This window comes from Euleptes europaea, chromosome 6 (genome assembly GCF_029931775.1).
Source record: "Euleptes europaea isolate rEulEur1 chromosome 6, rEulEur1.hap1, whole genome shotgun sequence".
In the NCBI taxonomy this organism is placed as follows: Eukaryota; Metazoa; Chordata; class Lepidosauria; order Squamata; family Sphaerodactylidae; genus Euleptes; species Euleptes europaea.
The window spans coordinates 5,373,459-5,393,846 of record NC_079317.1 but is presented as its reverse complement, the minus strand read 5'-3'; the positions used below and the strand labels follow the sequence as shown (position 1 = coordinate 5,393,846).

Here is a 20,388-nt window from a genome sequence, read left to right as displayed (position 1 = left end):
TTAAGTTCCAACTTTCCAGACCTTAAGCTGCCCCACACAGCTCTTTCTTCTGTAGGGCCTACGTGAGGTTTTAAGCCCAGCCAGACCAACCATTATCCTTTCTGCCAGAAGGTGGACTACAAACATGCTCCCAGCTTTGAACTCTGAGTAGGTGGAATATTAGTGAACATCTGATATCACTCGAATGCAGCCAATCACTACAGCACGACATATAGATTGTAGGCCTGTTCTACAAATGGGGGGAAATGCTTTTGGTTTGCCAGAAAGAACCCTCTGAAGAAAATTTTTACCTTTAACTTGGCGGCCTCTTTCTGGTTTCCAGCAAAAAATGAATTTTCATCAAAATGCAAAGGGAAAGATCTGAAATAGAAAAAAGTCAATTTAAAATTGGAGCCTTTCGATGAAAACGCCTTTTACTGCCACAAGGATTTTCAGTTTAAAAAATGAAAATAATTGAATTTGTATCTGATTTTGCAACAGAATTTTGGAAGAGGCTCAAGCTTTTTTAGGATTATTAGGGTCTGGGAGAGCCAGGTTCAAATCCCTACTTCGGGCAAGTCATGCTCTCAGCCTAAAAACAATGTTGTGAGTCACTTTGAGCCACCATTGGGGAGAAAAGCAGGGTATAAATATCTGAATTAATTAAAAAAAATTCTTTTCTAGTAACGGGACTGGCTTTATCAGCTTTTTCTAAGATTCTGACCTGTCTGTGCTGTTGCTGTTTGTTTTTATAAATCCCTCTGTATTAAATCTGGTCAGTAGCTGCTTCCAACAGACAAAGGCAGGTCGACAAGTTTCTAGGGGAATAATTCACACTTCACACAAAACAAATATTTTGCTGCTTGCGAGGTATGATAAAGGCTACGCCAAGATGGCTCTGGAAAGAGATTCGACTCATTCATTCAAAGACTATTACAGTGTTTGCTTTTTTAAAGATAATTCTGCTGATTCGAAAACAGATGTGGTTCAAACTTTATTCCCTCATTCTCATAGAAATTTTGCATTCAAACCCCTTCAGTATGGAGACGAGCACTTTCAATTCACTTCCAATGCACTTTAGTGCAAGTGGATTTTCCCATTTTGTACCGTAAAATCCAGTTGCAAAGTGCACTGAAAGTAGGCTGAATGTCCATTATCCAGTGTGTGTGAAAGCGCCCCATATGCTTTTGGAAAGGAAAACAAACCATCAGAACTTTACACTAAAGGGGGGCAAGTTTTGCACCAAGCAGAGCTGTATTTTGAGGCCTATTTTACACATGATAGCAACAGCTCTGTGCTCTTTTCTGCCGTTACTGCTTCCCCCCTCCAACGCTTCCCCAAGACTTCAACCATGGCAGCGCGTACTTGATTAAATGGAGAATTTCCAACAAGAGACTCTTGACTTCTCCATCTCGAATTTTGTCACCAGTGAACAGCTGGAAATCTGAGCGCTTGAAGAAAGGCAGGACTTTGGAGAGGGCTCGCAGCTCAATGAGGTAGATAAAATAGAGGTTCTTCAGCCTCCTGGGACCCTCGCCTTGAGTCAGGTCCTCGTCGAACCGCTGCTGAAACTCGGTCACGTTATGACCCCACTCCTTCTTGGACCAAGTGTCTGGAAAAAGAAAAGAAGGGCATTGTAGCAAGGTGAAGAATAAAAGCTGTGTAAAATATCTTTTGCTATGACTGGGGAGTGGGGACAACACAAAAAGATGCAAGCTTTCCAACTCCCCAGAGCTCTTCTTCAGGCTGGCTGTTTATGAATAAAAAAGGGGAAAGCGAAGAGAAGAAGAAAATATATTTCAGGCCCTGAACTGAAGACTTCTTTTCTGAATCCTGAACTGGTACACAGGGGCCGTGGCTTAGCAGTAGAGTATCCTCTTTCCAAATATGTATGTGCAATTAGGTCTTTGAAATGCATGGTTGGATATACACTATTGCTGTGGATACAGCAAGACCCTCCATCTGCTACTGACACTGGAAAAATTGCTCTAACAGGAAAAACCTCCCTAACAGGACACAGGAACACATGAAGCTACTTTCTACTGAATCAGACCTTTGGTCCATCAAAGTCAGTATTGTCTACTCAGACCGGCAGCAGCTCTCCAGGATCTCAGGCAGAAGTCTTTCACAACACCTACTTGCCTGGTCCCTTTAACTGGAGATGCCGGGGATTGAACCTGGGACCTTCTGCATGCCAAACAGATGCTCTGCCACTGAGCCACAGCCCACAGAAGGATGCAAGGAGCATAGAATGCAGAGATTATACACAAACACATCACTCTCCAAGGGGCCTTGATATAGACAAGCTCTCCCTCCACACAGACTCTACCTATCTTATGAACCAGCATTTTGCTAACAACACCACCACTCGGGAAAAGACACTTAAAGCCAATTTGCACATATTGTATTAATGATCCTTACAACGGTCGAAAAATAAGAAGAGCTGGTTTTCATACACCCCCTTTTCTCTACCTTTAAGGAGTCTCAAAGCGACTTATGATCAACTTTCCTTCCCCCCCTCACAACAAACACCTTGTGAGGTAGGTGGGGCTGAAAGAGTTCAGAGAGAACTGTGACTAGCCCAAGGTGACCCAGCAGGCTTGTGGAGGAGTGGGGAATTGAACCCAGTTCTCCAGATTAGAGTCTGCCACTGGCTGGACAAGAAGCTTCACGGTGAATGAGGAAAATGTAGCAAGGGCATCCTCTCTTTTCAGTCATTACATCCTTCAAGCAAGCGCAGGGCTCACCTGCCCAGAATATCCACATGTCCCTGCCAAACAAGGATTTGCACATGCAAAGTGTTAAGCTGCAAGAGATACCAACCTTGGAGAAGGTACCTGGCGCTGAGATGGATGTTGATACTTGCATGGAGACCGGAGATCAGCTTGTAGAAAGCCCGTTTCTCCACACAGAGGCCTGTGAGAAAGGTTGGGAGTTATATCTATATCTATTATTTTAAGACCATGTACAGTTGTGGCATGGGCAGTGACTGCTTGTGGCTGGTTTACCAGGAACTGCTGCACTGAGGCTAAAAAATAAAAATGGGCTTGTAGGGTCTTAGGAGGAGATGTTAATATCCACACCTGCTGACCTGGCTACCACCAATGAGAGATGGCTTTGGGGTGAACACAGGAACACATTAAGCTGCCCTTATGCTGAGTCAAACCCTCGGTCCATCAAAGTCAGTATTGTCTCCTCAGACTGGCAGCGGCTCTCCAGGGTCTCAGGCAGGAGTCTTTCACATCACCTACTTGCCTGGTCCCTTTAACTGGAGATGCTGGGGATTGAACCCGGGACCTTCTCCATGCCAAGCAGAGGCTCGACCGCTGAGCCACGGCCCCTCCCATGAAGCCAGTGAAGCCCCCCCCCCTGCCTGTGCAACTCAGTGGGATTTACTTCTGAGTAAACTTCCCCAGGGTTTGGATGCCAAGGGTGGGAACATGCACAGAAACAAGGGTGGGAACATGCACAGATTTCACACCTCGGTTGCCACTTTGATTTGGAAAATCCATCCATCTCTACTTCAGGGGTCCCCAACATGGTGCCAGTGGGTGCCATGGCACCCCCCCCAACACCTTTCCTTGTGCCCATCAGGTATTTTTAGAAAGTGGGTGGGGCCAGGTGAGGCTTTTGCCCAGCAAGGCTTCTGACTGGCCACTGGACATTTAACTGGCTGTGCAGATTTTTAAGAATGTTGCTTTGGAAGCAGCTGCCGCCACAGCATGAGGATCCTGCACCGTGTGACTGAAGGTAAAGCTGCGGCAGCCATTTTGTGTCTGTGCCCACCACACTGTGTCCGAATTCCAAAGATTCCCATATTTTCGAAAAGATTAGGCTCCCCTGTTCTATCTAATCTGCCTCCTGGGCAGGCCCTTCTTCAGAAACAAAATGGGGGGGGATCATAGAATCATAGGGTTGGAAGGGACCTTCCGGGTCATCTAGTCCAACCTCCTGCACGATGCAGGAAATTCACAACTACTTCCCCCCCCCCGACACCCCCACATGTCCAGAAAATGGCAAAAATAAAAGAGTGGCAAGTGATGGTGGGTGGTACCAGCTGCGATTGGTGGCACGTGCTGTAAACTTGGCAGTGACCTGTACTACTGATGCTACGTTTTGTGGGTTAAGGACACAAGCATTCACTTTAGCTAAAGCCCTTCCAGGGAATGCAATAAAGCAGCCGAAAGGTTGCCGCTTCTGCAGTTGGTCAACAACAGCAAAATACGCAGATAATCTAGTTACCTTCCAACCAGTTGTAAAACATGTTCCCTGAAAATAAAGAGACAAAGAGAAAAATCATGAGGACCCCTTTATAAAGTCACAATGTCGGCTGTTACCAGTTGCAACATCCACCCTTTCTGTTGAGGGAGCTCCCAGAAACGTTTCCCAAAAGCAGCGCCTTCTTCACCCCCCACCCCAAGAAATCTCATCTAATAGCTCTACAGACCTCTTCCTACTCCCTGGATTTTTCCTTCCCTGTTCCAATCTTACTTTACTTTATTACGGTCATAGACTCACATAACAGTGATAACAAAAATATGATACATAAAATCAGAATACAATATATAGTTAAATTACATTAAGTTACATTAAATTATCATTCTAAAATCTGAGGTCTATCTAAAATCAAGATTAGTATCCATCCTTCATCTGTTGTTGTCACCATAGCGTCTTATCCTTGTTGCCATAAAACAAAATTTTGCAGCAAGTTTAGTGACTTCTGGATCTTTATCTGAGAGGGGATACCTAATATAAAATTCCTCTGAGCGACCAGGTAGCTTTCTTAATAGAAGTTGGATTGGCTCTCTTTGAATGTCACAATAAAACATGCAGTGTAAGAGAACGTGGCCAAGTGTTTCGATCTCATCTGAACTACATGGACATATTCTCTGTTCAGCTGGTATCTTGTGATATCTGCCCTCTAGTAAAGCTGTTCCAATAAAAAATACACTCACCTTCATTTTCTCCTAGAGCAAAGGCAAATTTTAAAGAGAGAGGGGGGGGGGAAAGAAAATGTCACAGGTTGCTCTAAATAATAGTCATTGCTTTCTGAATTTCCCCCCCCCCCGAACATCTCTAGTGCCCACCTAAGTCATAAAAACATAGGAAAGGCCATGCTGGATCAGACCAAGGTCCATCAAGTCTGTTCATACAGTGGCCAACCAGGTGCCTCCAGGGCTGAATGCCTTCCACATGAAATAATGTGCCCAGGCAAACCAATTTTCCCCCAAGATGCTACAACCAGCATGATTCATACAAATTTATCTTATTTTGCATAATTTAGGCTTTGCAAATCAAGGGGTGAGCTCCCCCTCACTGGCAGTCTTCAAGCAGCAGCTGGACAAACACTTGTCGGGGATGCTCTAGTCTGATGATGCACTGAGCAGGGGGTTGGGGCTAGATGGCCTGTATGGCCCCTTCCAACTCTACGATTCTAGTCAGGGACTGATGCCCATTTCTACCCCAATGATGGAAACCACCCCCCCCCCTTTCTGGCTTCTGGCGTCTCAAGACCTTCTCAGCAGTCATACGGAGTAGATCCTTCCTGCCTCTGTTGACCAAACATTCCTATTCTTCAGAAGATAGCTCCAGGACCCAGTGACACATTCTAATAAGGTGTGATTTTCTGGAGCTCTTGAAAAGTCTCAGCATGCATCTAGCCCTGCCCAATCCCTCCAACATCTTGCCCCAATGTAAAAAAATGTTTTTTTAAAAAAAAACCATTTTAGAAGCATTGCAACAGCCATCCTGTGTAAACCAAGACACACAAATGGATTCCAAATAATCTTAATTTCACCCACCACGCATTTTTGGTGCAGAGTGGAACAGGCCCCACCCACCCAGCCAGCCACTGCGTTCAGCTTTCCATCCATTGAGAATACCAGCAGCTCCGCAAATACCAAACAAGAACATTACCTCTGCCAGAAGCCAAGGGATTTAAAGGCCTCTTTATAGACTGCGGCCTAGGGGACAAAGGAAAACATGCTTTCAATAAGAATATATTTTCTTTCCTTCTGCTACCTCCCCCACACTATTGCCTGGCTCCTTCATTGCCAGCTCAGCAGGGCGAGGGGTTGCACCGAGAACTCTCATGTCTCCCCACCCAATTCCCTAGTTGCTGGCTTGGGGGGCTTGGCAAGGACTACTGCCCCCCCCCCCGCCCAACTCCTTCATTGCCAGCTTGGCGGGGGGAGGGGGGAGGACTTTGGAACCTCCCCACCTGACTTCCTGGTTGTCCGCTTGATGGCTGGGACAGCGAGAACTCCTGTGCCCCCCCCCAACTCCCTCATTGCCAGGGCAGTAGCGAGGGCTTCTCCTGCCCCCTCCCCATCTCCAACACCAGCAGCGAGCCCTGTGCAACTCCCAACCTCCACCTCCCGGCCCACCATGACTTCCTGGCCTGCCCCTGATGATGCTGGCGAGCCCCGCATTGCTCCTGGATTGCGCAGACAACAGTGTTTTTAATTTTTTTAAGTTTTCAGATTTTTCTGCATATCTGAGGGGGTCCCCCAAGTTTGCAGGATAATCTATTTTATGTCAGCGTGGCCCCAATGTGCAGCTTTAGATATCCACAGGTTGGGCCACTCTTGACTACTGGAATATAAGATTGTAGTCTATGTCAATGCTTATTATAGGTATCACCTACAGATGTAAAATTTCTGGAACTGGGAAAATACCATTCTACCCCCCAGAAAAAAAACACATGCAGAAATTATAAGAAAATTTGAAATAAATGCAACAGTTGCTTTCCTGACAAGCCTACGTTTCTGTTACTGATTGAACAACACAAAATTAATCATTTATAACTTAGTTAGCATACAAAATTATACTATGTAGAATATTTATGGAATTTAAAAGTATAAATATCTTCATGTTTTTATAAGATTGCAAGTATTCCAAATTTTTCCATCAGAAAAAAATGGGTAAAGGGGGGTTAATCCAAATTTTTCCTTATACCTCCCCCCCTCTGGGCCTTCACATTTCTAGTGTCACTTTGCTTTTACTGCACAGTCTTCTACCTTATAACCTACTTTCTGCATTATGGTATGTCCTACCTTAGTTGTTGTTTGTTTGCCATTTCTGTCATTCTAATTCTATTGTATTTTTATTGTGTTATCTTATGCTGTTTGCTTGAACTGCCTTACTATATTTTGTAATCCACCTTGAGCCTCAGCAAGGAAGGTGGACTACAAAGCAAGTCAATAAAATAAAAATGTCAAAGAAACGGATCAAGCACCACATGAAATGAAAGCCAAGATGGCGGCCGTCAGGCCTCTAGCAAACCTGCTGACCGAGGGCCTCAGCAGCTTCCAGAGACTTCTGCAACGAACAGCCCCCCCAAAGCAAACAGTGGACTTCACAGATTTGAGTCCAGTAGCACTTTAAGCTTTCAAAACGCCCTTCATCAGATACAAATAATAACAAAGGGACACTTTGACCCTTGGAAGCTCATACTCTAAAAAATCTGGTTGGTCTCTAAGGTGCTACTGAATTTGAATCTACCTGCTCTACCTCAGAACAACGCAGCTACCCTCTGAAATGATCTCCAGTGGAATCTCCAGGGATACAAATTCCCAAGAGACATGGCTAGACGAGGATGGGCAGAGGAATTGTTTTTATAGAGCGTCTGCAACTGAGAGCAGAATTTGGCCAAGATGTACACACGTACTTGAAGCAGTTTTCTTCATAAATACTGTTCCAGATCTTCCAAGCATCGGGACCTTTGTAGCCGGTGTAACGCTCCGGATTGAGCAGGAGGTCTACGTACTCCGCCTCAGGGGACTGGATATCTAGGAAGGAAAGGTATCCGTGTTCAGAGAGAAAGAGAAGTTGTCCAACACGCCCCGCCTGCCCGAGAAGTTTTCAATCCTCAGCGCTGCCTTAATCTTTGCCACAAAAGCGAACACAACGGAACGCCAATAATACCGTCGGCTTCGCAAAAGCTGTCCGCAGAATCGTCGTGCCGAGTCCACTGCCGCACGGCCTCCACCGTTTCCTCGCTGTGAAGTAAAGAAGAAAATACAGGCTGCTACAATATACCTGAGACAGTTGCACAAAATCACGGAGTCCTAAAGTTAGAAGGGACCACCTTAAAGGTCATCCAGTCCAACTCCCGTTTAGTGCAGGAAATGCAACCCATCCCCAACAGGTGGCTATCTCAGCTCTGCTTGAAAACGCCAGCAGAAGAGAGGCCCATCTCACTCCCAGGCTGTAGGTTCAGCGGCCGAATTTCTCTTACCATTAGGTGGTTTCTCCTCGCGATCTACCAAAATCTGCCCTTCTATAACTTCAGCTGCTTAAAGCGAGTCTTAGCCTTTGGAGCCCTAGGGAACCAGGCTGGGCCCTCATCCAGGTGACAGCCCTTTGGGTATCTGAAGAGCTGTGAGAGATCCCCCTCTCTGAGTTTGCTTCTCCAAATCAGTTGCTCAGACGTTGATACAGAAACAATCGATTTATTGAAGCCTTCAGGAGATGAGACAGGCACAGGTAGAAAGTTGCAAGTGAGGGGCTATACGGGTTTACAGAATATATTGACTCCAGGGCACTGGGGCACTGGGGTTCACACTTATTGTTATGGGAAGTTACAAGCTTGGCATAATACAAAACATCAGACAGATCCCAGGAAGTCTGGGCGGCTATCACACTTCCAAGGCCGCATCGGCCTGAGGGAGTACTGGCAGGAAGAACAGCGGGGGGGGGGAAGATACATGGGCCATCAGGCCTGGCGCCTGAGACCAGAAGGTGTGAACTGCTTTTACGAGTTCACTGATAACACAGCAGGTGATGGAAAGCAGAGACACAAAGACAGAGACCCTCACATTCTGCCCCCCTTAAGGCCCCCCCCCGGGGTCCCCGAGAGGACGAGGCTTATCGGGATAAGCAAGGTGGAATTCCCGGACTAAGCGAGGAGCCGCCATGTGGGGTGCGGCCACCCATTCGTCATGAGCGGAGCCAAGGTTTTTCCAGCGAACAAAGTAAAACAGTTTCCCTTTCTTCCATTTGGAGTCTAAAACCTTGGATATTTCCAAATGGGTGTCCCCTCCTACTACGGTAGGAATCTCGTGTGCGGGAGGGGGGTGGAACTGGGGGGCTGCCACATAGGGTTTGAGGAGGCTTATATGAAAGACTGGATGGACTCCTTTCAGAGTTTTTGGGAGGTCCAGTTCCACAGTAACCTCGTTGATTACTCTGGTAATGGGGAAAGGTCCCACATAACGGTCGCTCAGTTTTTTGCAGGGGCGAAGAGAGCGGAGGTTTTTGGTGGACAGATAGACTTGCTCCCCCACCTTGAGTTCCCATCCCGGAGACCGGTGTTTGTCTGCTTGTTCCTTGTACTTGCTTTTTGCCCTTTCCAGATTTTTGAGCAACCATGGCCAGGTGGATTTAACCACCTGAATCCACTCCTGAAGGTCAGGGGTAGACTGGAGCTCTGGCGAGACGGGGGCAGAACCGAAAGGGCCGAAATCCGTCCCGTATATAACTTGGAAGGGACTAAAGCCGGTAGAGGAATGAGGCGCATTGTTATACGCATATTCGGCAAATGGCAGCAGGTCGACCCAGTCGTCCTGGTGGAAATTTACATAGCAACGCAAATAACATTCTACCACCGCATTTACTCGTTCTGTTTGACCATCCGTTTGGGGGTGATAGGCGGAAGAAAGGCCCTGCTCTTCCACTCCCATTAACTTTAGGAAGGCCCGCCAGAATTTGGCAACAAACTGGACCCCCCGGTCGGAGAGGACCTTCCTCGGGATCGAGTGTAGCCTGAGGACGTGTGTGATGAACAGTTTAGCTAAGCCCTGGGCTGAAGGAAGGCCTGCACATGGAACGAAGTGAACCTGTTTGGAAAAGAGGTCTGTGATAACCCAAAGAACCGTTTTTCCCCGACTCGGAGGTAGGTCGGTGATAAAATCCATGGCGATGACTTCCCAGGGACGGGAGGGGCTCTCAAGCGGTTTGAGAAGCCCTGGGGGTTTTCCCATCCGTTTCTTGGCTGTGGCGCAGGTGGGGCAGCTGCGCACATACAACTCTACATCAGATCTCATACCGGGCCACCAGAATTGTCTTCGAACCAGGTGAAGCGTTTTTATGAAACCAAAATGACCCGCTAGCCTGGCACCATGTACAAGTCCCAATACTTCCTTGCGAAGAGAGGAGGGGACGTACAGTTTCCCCCCTTGCACCCACCAAGTGTTGGTACGTTCCAGACCAGTGGGGAGGAGATGATGCTCCTCCTCCTGCAAGGAGGCGTCCCGGAGTCGCTGTTGGAAGGCTTCCGGGATGCCTTTGAGTGTAGGGGGGGTCTCCGGTGGTCGGGCTTGGGACCGGGTGGTGACGGCTAAGCTAGGAACTTCCCCTCGCTGCTCGGGAGTGAACAGGGAGTCGACTGGGCGATCGAAATCGTTGCGATACTGGGGAAGTCGTGACAAAGCGTCGGCTAGGGCATTTTCTTTGCCAGGGACATGTCTGAGAGTGAACCGGAACTTAGCGAAAAATTGGGCCCACCGAACCTGTTTGGCATTGAGTTTTCTAGCCCCCTTGAGGGCCTCAAGATTCTTGTGATCGGTACACACTTCGAATGGCAGTTCGGCCCCTTCCAAGAAGTGTCGCCATATGGTAAGGGCATGTTTGACCGCTGCTGCCTCCTTCTCCCAAATGGCCCAGTTGATTTCAGACTGGGAAAACTTCTTGGAGAAGTAGGCGCATGGTCTCAACCGTCCCCCCTCATCCCTCTGCAATAGGGCCCCGCCCATGGCTACATCCGAGGCATCCACTTGCACCACAAAAGGCTTGGTGCAATCTGGGTGAGCCAAAACGGGTTCGGATGAAAAAAGTAGCTTCAAACGTTCAAAAGCTAGCTGGCACTGGGGGGACCATTGCAAACGGGCTGAGGGAAGCGCGGCGCTAGCCCCCTTGTCCTTGGTACGCAACAGGGCAGTGAGGGGAAGCGCAACTTGGGCAAAGTTAGGAATGAAGTTCCGGTAAAAATTGGCAAACCCCAAAAACTGCTGAAGTTGGCGGCGGGTAGTGGGGGGTTCCCAGTCCCGCACTGCCTGGACCTTGGCGGGGTCCATTTCCAACCCTTGGTGGGAGATCACATACCCCAGAAATGTAATGGAGGGTTGGTGGAATTCACATTTGGACACCTTAGCATACAGTTTGTGCTCCCGCAGCCGCTGGAGCACCTCTCGCACTAGGCGCACATGGTCTTCCATGGTTTCAGAGTAAATAAGGATGTCATCGAGAAATACCACCACCCCCCGAAACAGCAAATCATGCAAAACCTCATTAATTAATTGCATAAAGACACTCGGAGCCCCCGAAAGTCCGAACGGCATGACTAGGTACTCAAACATCCCAAAACAACTGGAAAAGGCCGTTTTGGGTTCGTCTCCTTCTTTGATGCGAATGCGGTGGTAGGCTTCTACCAAGTCCAGTTTGGTGAAGATTCGGCCCTCCTTTAATTGTGCTAGAAGGTCAGGAATAAGAGGGAGGGGGTAAGCATTAGACTGGGTGACTGCGTTCAGTCTGCGAAAGTCAATACACAGTCTTAAATCTCCCGTCTTTTTCTTTACAAAGAAAGCTGGGGCTGAATAAGGAGCCTTGGAGGGGCGTATGAAACCCCTCGCCAGATTGACATCCAGATAGTCTCGCAACACTGTCTTTTCACTAGGGCTCATGGGGTAAACCTTTCCCTTAGACAGTTTGCCTTCCCCTACAATCTCGATGGCACAGTCCGTTTCTCTGTGGGGAGGCAGTTCGTCGCACTCTCTAACATCAAAAACATCAGTAAATTGCGAGTACTCAGAGGGTAATTGAGGAGAGACTGGGGCGGGGGACCCTACCAGTGCGGCGGCTGGAGTCCTGAGTACCCGTTCCTTGTCATGCAACCCACAGGGGTTTTCGGGGAAGGAAAGCACCCGTTTAACCCAATCAATGGAGGGATTGTGCCCCCTTAACCAGTTCATCCCTAACACCACAGGGGTTACAATAGGGGCGATAGTGAAATACAACCGTTCCCAATGTTCCCCCACGGACATAATCACGGCTGCAGTTCTGTGGGTCACCGGGCCCCGTTTAAAGTCACTCCCGTCCATTTGGGAAAAACGGAGGGGTCCCGGAAGCCGCTTGCGCCGGACACCCAACTTCTTGGCAGTTTCCTCATTTATCATGGTGCGGGCACACCCCGAGTCGACCAACGCGGGGACCTCTAACGGGGGGCCCCCTTTGGGTAGGGACAGATGGACACGCACAAATACATTGTCCTCTTGGGCGCTTACCATCGGTGGAGCTCCTTGCACAACGATAGGGACGGTCTGCTGCGGAGCCCCCTCTACAGCAGACCGACGGCGTTTTTTGCCGGCTGTTCCCACTCTTCCTCCTCGCTGGAAGAGGGGGACGGGGTAGTGGCCTCCGGGGAGCCGTCCGAATCAAAGACGGTATTTGTAATCCGGGACCCCGATGGGACCGTAGAGTCGGATGCCCCATCCTGGGGACGTGCGTGGAGAGCGGAGGGTGCGCCGGAGCGCCGGCTCAGTGGTCCACTTCTGCGGCGAGGCTGGCTGTCGGCGGCCGGTTTCGTCGGCTCGGCCTGGGTTTGGCGGGGAGGGGTCGGACGGCCTGAGCGAGAGGGGCATTGCGATGCAAAGTGACCCTTTCCCCCGCAGATCAGGCAGACGCCGGCCTCGAACCGCTTGCGGCGTTCCGCGGCCGAGAGGACCCCGCCACCCCCTTGCCGGAGTTCCCGGCCACGGTCACCCCGGGGCCTGGGGTCTCGCCCAATCCGTTGCTTGGACAAGTTCAGGAGTTGTTTGCGATTCTCGATGTCAGCAGCATGGCGAACCCAACCTTCCACATCCGGGGGGTTCCCTTGCATGAAGGCCCAATGTTGGAGGTCTGGGTTGAGACCCTCCCTGAAACATTGTACCAAGGTAGCCTCACTCCAGTCCAGAATTCGGCTAGCCAGTGACTGGAACTCACTTGCATACTGCGCCACCGACTTAGTCCCTTGGCGCAGTTGCATCAGGGAGGCTTTAGCCCGCTCACCTAGAGTCGGGTCCTCAAAACGGTTTCGGAGTGCTACCATGAACTCGTCCAGGGTTCGCAGCACCGGCGAGCGGAGTTCATACTGCAACACCATCCAGGCAGCCGCCTCCCCTTGCAGTAAGGAAGCCACGTACTGCACCCGGGACTCCTCAGAAACGAAGGTTCGGCCTTGTTCCCGCATAAAAATGTCTACTTGGACCATAAAAAAGGTCAACTGGTCTCCCGACCCGTCATACGTGACTTTCAGGTCCCGACGGGCCGGGGGGGCAGGGGTTGCGGGCGGAACTACTGGCGCCCCGTCTGGGGGAGCACCGGCTGGAGGTTGCAATTTCAGCGCATCTAGGGTCGTGGCCATCTCACCCATTACGCGTTGCATGATCTCCATCTGCTCCTGCATAGCCCGGCGGTCTTCCTGCCACTGTTTTCGTTCTTCCTCCATGAGGGCCTCTTTGCGGGCCGGGTCCCCTTCGAGTCCCGTGCTGGGGAAGGCCAACCGGCGATCCTTCGCCGCAGTCCGCGAGAGCGACCAGCCCTTGGGAGAGTCCAGCCAATAAGTGAGCCCCCGGGGACGTCCGTCCCGATCTTGGTCGGGGGCGCGACCCTTCGGTTTCTTTGGCTTGGCTCCCTCCTCTTTAGGGTCCGGCTTCTCCGGCTCGTCCGGTTCCTTGGGGGCATCGGGGTTAGGGGTGGTGTCCTCGTCGGCTGACATTCTGTCCAAAGCGGTACAGCTGCAGTCCGAGAGGCAAGGACTTGCAACTTAATGTGAGAGATCCCCCTCTCTGAGTTTGCTTCTCCAAATCAGTTGCTCAGACGTTGATACAGAAACAATCGATTTATTGAAGCCTTCAGGAGATGAGACAGGCACAGGTAGAAAGTTGCAAGTGAGGGGCTATACGGGTTTACAGAATATATTGACTCCAGGGCACTGGGGCACTGGGGTTCACACTTATTGTTATGGGAAGTTACAAGCTTGGCATAATACAAAACATCAGACAGATCCCAGGAAGTCTGGGCGGCTATCACACTTCCAAGGCCGCATCGGCCTGAGGGAGTACTGGCAGGAAGAACAGCGGGGGGGGGGAAGATACATGGGCCATCAGGCCTGGCGCCTGAGACCAGAAGGTGTGAACTGCTTTTACGAGTTCACTGATAACACAGCAGGTGATGGAAAGCAGAGACACAAAGACAGAGACCCTCACAAGAGCTCTATCTTGTGCCCTCACCCCCCATCTTCTCTTCTCCTGTCTAAACAGACCCAGTTGCATCAACATTTCCCTGCAGGATTTATTTCCCAGACCCCAGATTTCCCAGATCATCTTTGTTTCCCCCCAGCAAACCTGTTACCATTGGCTATGTCTTCCTTAAAGAACAACTCCCGGAACTGCAGGAGAAGAGGCCATGGCTCAGTGGTAGAGCATCTGCTTGGCCCGCAAAGGTCTCAGGTTCAATCCCCAGCATCTCCAGTTGAAAACACCAGGCAGTGAGTGATTTGAGAAACCTCTGCCTGAGACCCTGGAGAGCCACTGCCGGTCTAAGTAGGCAATACTGACCTGGATGGACTGATGGTCTGATTCAGTGTAAGGCAGCTCCATGTGTTAACGAATAATGACATTTGGGGAGGGGCCGTGGTTCAGTGGTAGAGCATCTGCTTGGCATGCAGAGGGTCCCAGGTTCAAACCCTGGCATCTCCAGATAAAAGGACCGAGGTATAAGGTGATGTGCAAGACCTCAGCCTGAGACTCTAAAGCAGGGGTGTCGAACTCAATTGTTACGAGGGCCAGGTATAACATAAACGTCACTTGTTCGGGCCAGGTCAGGCCATGCCTTGACAGCCCAGATCAGGAGTGGGGGGGGGGAGGTTTGCCTCGGCTGGCTCGCAAGCCAGATAAGAGCTCTCAAGGGGCCAAATCTGGCCAGCGGGCCTCATGTTTGACACCTCTGCTCTACAGAGCCGCTGCCAGTCTGAGTAGACAATACTGACCTCGATGGACTGTTTGCCTGGTTCAGTAAAAGGCAGCTTCATGTATGCTCAATTGGACAAAGTCCACCAAATGAGGTCTGACTAGTACAGAATAGAGGGGAATTCTGACCTCTCAGCCCTGGGATACTGTGCTAGCTCTGAGCCCCCTCCTCCCACAATATATCCAGAGGGGTCTGGAGATCAAATCATATAAGGACAGGTTGAAGGAGCTGGGTATGTTTAGCCTGAAGACTGAGAGGGGGTATGATAACCATCTACAAGTACTTGAAGGGCTGTCATAGAGAGGATGGTGCCGAGTTTTCTGTTGCCCCAGAAGGTCGGACCAGGACCAACAGGTTGAAATTAAATCAAAAGAGTTTCCGTCTAGACATTACGAAGAATTCTCTAATGGTTAGAAAGGTTCCTCAGTGGAACAGGCTTCCTCGGGAGGTGGTGAGCTCTCCTTCCCGGGAGGTTTTTAAGAAGAGGTTAGAGGGCCATCTGTCAGCAATGTTGATTCTGTGACCTTAGGCAGATCATGAGAGGGAGGGCACCTTGGCCATCTTCTGGGCATGGAGTAGGGGTCACTGGGGGTGTGGGGGGAGGGTAGTTGTAAATTTCCTGCATTGTGAAGGGGTTGGACTAGATGAACCTGGTGGTCCCTTCCAGCGCTATGATTCTATGTTTCTAAGAAGAAAAAGCACCTTAAAGATTCATCAACAGCTCCAAGTCTCTCCGCTTCTTCACAGTCATTAGCAGATGCATTGGCTTCTTCTGAATACTGAAAAGAAAGACCAGAGGTTGTAGAACATAAGAAAAGCCAATTGCACGGGGAACTAGTGTAGCATGGGAACCAAGCGACAGAAAGACAGGCCTTTTGCCTCGGCCCCAGTCAAGCTAGGTGACTGGGGTCCTCAGTTTCAGCCTCTCACCCATGTGCAATGCAGGGAAGGGAACAATGGCCTACTTGGTAGGGCTGTCACCATCTCATCTTGAGAGCCAGTGTGGTGTAGTGGTTAAGTGCAGTGGTTTGGAATGGTGGACTCTAATCTGATCCCCCACTCCTCCACATGAAGCCAGCAGGGTGACCTTGGGCTAGGCACAGCTCTCTTACAGCTCTCTCAGCCCCACCTACCTCACAGGATGTCTGTTGTGAGGAGGGGAAGGGAAGGTGACTGTAAGCTGGTTTGATTCTGCCTTAAGTGGTAGAGAAAGTTGGCATATAAAAGCCAACTCTTCTTCACATACAAACATACACACAGGCACAAAATGGTTCTGTCCAGATACACCTTTCCTAGTCCGGCTAGATCCAGGCTACAGTCTGCATTGTGGTTACCCCAGGTCGGTTTTGCCCCCACTCCACCTGCTATCACTTACCTTGTAACTCGCAGATCGGATTCCATCGGGGACCTCGTTCTGAAAACAGAGATCGCCCCATCAAAGACTGATTGGTTTTATTAACATTTCCAGTCAAAATGGTTCCTACATTTTGCAAAGGGGGAGGTCAGCTCAAGCAGGAAGCAGAGGGATGCCAGCCTCCAGGTGGGACCCCTGGAATTACAGCTCTTCTCCAGACTACAGAGATCAGGTCCCATGGAGAAAATGGCTGCTTTGGAGGGTGGACTCTATGGCATTCTACTCCACTGAGGTCCCTGTCCTCCCCAGGCTCCATACCCAAATCTCCAGAAGTTTCCCAACCTGGATTTGGCAACCCTCCCTCCCTCCCAATCCCTTGCTGGTGGTCGGGGGAACTCGGCAACCTCAGGGCAATGGGTCAGTCTCTCATCTCCCCACGTCCCAATTGGTCCAGTTGCTACCGACACCATTCACTTTGCTTCTTGGTCGACAACTGGGCAGGAAGCCCCCTTGAAAGTCTAGAAGGGATCAGATTTCCCCCCAGGATATCTAGCTCCTGACCATGCTAGACCAGATCAAGGTGTGAGAAGCAGCTCTACTCAGGTTCCCCCACTGATCCCAGGCAACCCCCTCCTCCCCAAAGAAGTACATCCTTAATTATGTGCCGTTACTCCTTCTTAAAACATATCAGGCCAAGGGCTCTCAGCAAGGATTGCCAGGGCCTCCACTGCAGCACACAGGGAAGGAGGGGGTTAAAGAGCTCTTTGCCCACTGTGAAGTGGGGCGGGGCCAATGTTGATCTCAATTAAATATATCTCACTCAATTAAAAATATGGCCCTTGTAAAAACGATTTTTAAAAAAGTTTATAATTGTCAAGTTGCAAAGAGGACGACCCTTTAGGGCTTTCACAGCAAGAGACGTTCAGAGGTGGTTTGCCATCTGGACTTTCTCGGTGGTCTCCCATCTGAATACTAACCAGGGCCGACCCAGCTTTTGAGACTTGACAAGATCAGGCTAGCCTGGGCCATCCAGGTTAGGTCAGACAAACAAAGGCGGTTTTCCATTGCTTGCCTCTGTGTAGAGACCCTGGACTTCCGTGGTGGTCTCCCATCCCAATACTAACCAGGGCTGACCCTGCTTAGCTTCCGAGATCTAATGAGACCAGGCTAGCCTGGGCTATTCAGGTTGCTCAAAAAACTAGTTGTTGACCAGCATTCCTGATGCCACAAAAGCAAACGCGTACTACATTCCCCTCAAAAAAGAGTAATTCCCTAAAGTTACAGAAAAATTGTTAAGCCCGCGTGGGGAGGACACACGAGGTCGAGACGGAGTTCCAACACAACACTTTGTTGTCATACAAAACAGAACTGAGAACTGTGAAAACAGGCCCCGCTTATATTCTCCCTGGCCGCGTGCGGCCACTCCCCCCCCCCGATCCGTGATGGGGGGGAACAACCCCTGGGTCGCCAATAGCGCAACCCGGCTTGGGGCCAATGGGGCGTGCTGGCTCGGGCTAATCGCGCAAGCAGGGCTTAGGAGCCTTCGCCTGGAACTCAAGCTCCTAGGTTTCCCCCTGCTTACTATCCTAACTATGTACATACATAAGAAAAATAATTATGGAATGGGTGGAATCTGTTCCAGAGGGAGTGCTGCCATGACAACAGATATATCGGAAAGCACAAGTGGGATTAGATTAGATCTTTATTACAGTCAATGACCAGCACAGGTAAACATATAAAAGCACCAATTTACACAAGTTTACAATAAACTACACATCAGAATAAAACATGCTGGTTCATTTGTTGGCATAGATAAAACCACTTCGAGAAAGAGGGGAAGACATATAATTAGAACTGCCGCCCCTCATTTTCAGGACTGATTAGCGCAAACCCTTCTCCGTCGTAAATCAATTGCAGCAGCACAAAATCAAGCCGCTGAATATGTTGTATCGGAGTTTGCATCTTGTAACAGAGACGGAATATAGAGATGTCCCATATAACCGGAGAGTTTGTAAATTAATGCCAAGATGAACCTTTCTCGGAAGCACAAGTGGGGAATCTACCCCTAACCCACAGAACCCAAGAAGGAGGGAAAGGGACCAGCCCCAGACTTAAGGTTCATATTATTTGTTTTTGTAAAATAATCAGACTTCGCAGACGCAGCCTCCACCACATTTTCAACGTTCAAGCCCAATATCCATAAAAACCAGTGAGGCCTACCTAAATCAAGCAGCTGCTGGAAGAACACTTCTCGGGGGTGCTTTAGGCTGATCCTGTATTGAGAAGGGGGTTGGACTAGATGGCCTCTACGGACCCTTCCAACTTTATTTTTCTATGATTCTATGTTGACTGATCCCAGAAGGGCACAAGGGGGACAGAAGAGGCATCTGAGAATCCAGGGCCCCCTCTACGAAGAATCCACCAATTTTCTAAGCACCCGGGACTGCAAAGAATGTCTGAGTCCTGGACCTTAGGGGTGGGGGTGGGGATCAGATAATTTAATTTTTTCCACACTTACAGACTGGCATGGCTGTACCGCACAATCTCTGATTCCGCAGTGACTGATGACGTTCCAAAAAGGGCAAGTCTTCTTTAGGTTAACCTGGAGACAGTGGGAAAGTATTTTTTAAAACTAATATTTATTTCAGACTAAAGAAAATGCAGAGGGTGAGAACAATGAAAACCAGGAAAATAGTTCTGAAATACCATTTGCAACCTTTTAGGGGGGGAATGTAACCGTCATTGGAAAGCAACTAACTGATACCTTAGAAGTATATGCAAAAACATACGTCTTTAAAAAAAAAAAAAAAAGAATAGGAGTCCAATAGCACCTTAAAGATGAACAAAATTTCTGGCAGCGTGCATCCTGTCATTTGGAGTTTTGGGAGGAAGTTAACTCATGAACACATGAAGCTGCCTTACACTGAATTCTGATTGGTCCATCAAAGTCAGTATTGTCTACTCAGACTGGCAGCAGCTCTCCGGGGTCTCAGGCAGAGGTCTTTCACATCACCTACTTGCCTAGTCCCCTTAACTGGAGATGCTGGGGATTGAACCTGGGGCCTTCTGCATGCCAAGTAGATGCTCTACCACTGAGCCACGGCCCCTCAAATCGGTATTAAAATGTTCACTGATCTTTGAGGATACTTTATGTACTTTTAAACGACCTGTCTGTCTCTGGGAGACTAACCCATGGTCAACAAAAATGGACCCTCCATGCCCTGACTACAGCTAAAGGTCTTGTAATACAGCACTGGAGAGATAAACCTCCTGTAAATCAATAGATGGAGGACCTTACAACTTTATCAATATTTGAACATATGCAATATAGACACCAATTTATTTTTAGATATTTGGAAATCTTTTATAGAGACCTGTGCTTAGATCTGCAACCACTGTTACATTTTTATTCTGTCTCTCTCTTTTCTCTGTCTCTCAAAACAGAGATCTGGAAGGGACCTCAAGGGTCATCTAGCCCAACCCCCCGCAGGAAATTCACAAGTATATATGTGTGTGTGTTTCCCCTTTTCCTTTTTGAATTAGTTATTGGGTTTTGAGTTTTTATTCCCCTTCTTGTCCTTGGGGAGGGGCTGAAATTTTAAGATGTCAGTTAAAAATTCTTGATACCAGGTCAGACAATTAACTGGGTGCACGTAGCTCAGCACCACCCATTTTAAAAGGTGGAGTCTCTCCTAGATCTCCTGTTGAGATCCTTTTCGCTGGAGGAGCTGGGGATGGAACCAGGGACCTTCTGCACATAAAACAGGTGCTCTGTCAACGAGCCGTGGGGCCCCGTCTTCTCAAGCACGCAAGAGAAAGCTTCACCATTAACCAATGATAAATTCTATCATGTTTGGCTCAGAAGGAATGGGGGGGGGGAACAAACCTTCCAGATGTACAGTATGTTCTTGTGAAAGCAAAGCACTGGATTTGGGGACAGGTGAGAGTCAGTGTTATATAGTGGTTAGAGTACCTGGGAGACCCAGGTAAAAAATTCCCCACTGGGTGACCTCGGGCCAGTCATCAGCTCTCAGCCTAGCCTACCT

General features: G+C 49.2%; 2 protein-coding genes across 2 annotated transcripts in view; one reads left to right on the top strand and one right to left on the bottom strand.

The window, feature by feature from the left end:
• Positions 1-20,388, top strand: part of PSMC6 (proteasome 26S subunit, ATPase 6) — a 126,286-nt gene that overhangs the window by 66,685 nt on the left and 39,213 nt on the right. The gene's annotated exons all lie outside the window — the stretch shown is intronic.
• ERO1A (endoplasmic reticulum oxidoreductase 1 alpha) overlaps positions 1-20,388 on the bottom strand; it is a 45,283-nt gene that overhangs the window by 6,545 nt on the left and 18,350 nt on the right. Inside the window, exons 4-13 of the mRNA XM_056851130.1 lie at positions 18,861-18,944; positions 16,364-16,402; positions 15,691-15,767; positions 7,906-7,979; positions 7,649-7,769; positions 5,896-5,942; positions 4,222-4,248; positions 2,803-2,895; positions 1,345-1,591; positions 291-360 (exon numbers count right to left, since the gene is read on the bottom strand). Of these exons, the coding sequence (XP_056707108.1) occupies positions 291-360; positions 1,345-1,591; positions 2,803-2,895; positions 4,222-4,248; positions 5,896-5,942; positions 7,649-7,769; positions 7,906-7,979; positions 15,691-15,767; positions 16,364-16,402; positions 18,861-18,944 (879 nt within the window). The remainder of the gene's footprint in view (positions 1-290; positions 361-1,344; positions 1,592-2,802; positions 2,896-4,221; positions 4,249-5,895; positions 5,943-7,648; positions 7,770-7,905; positions 7,980-15,690; positions 15,768-16,363; positions 16,403-18,860; positions 18,945-20,388) is intronic.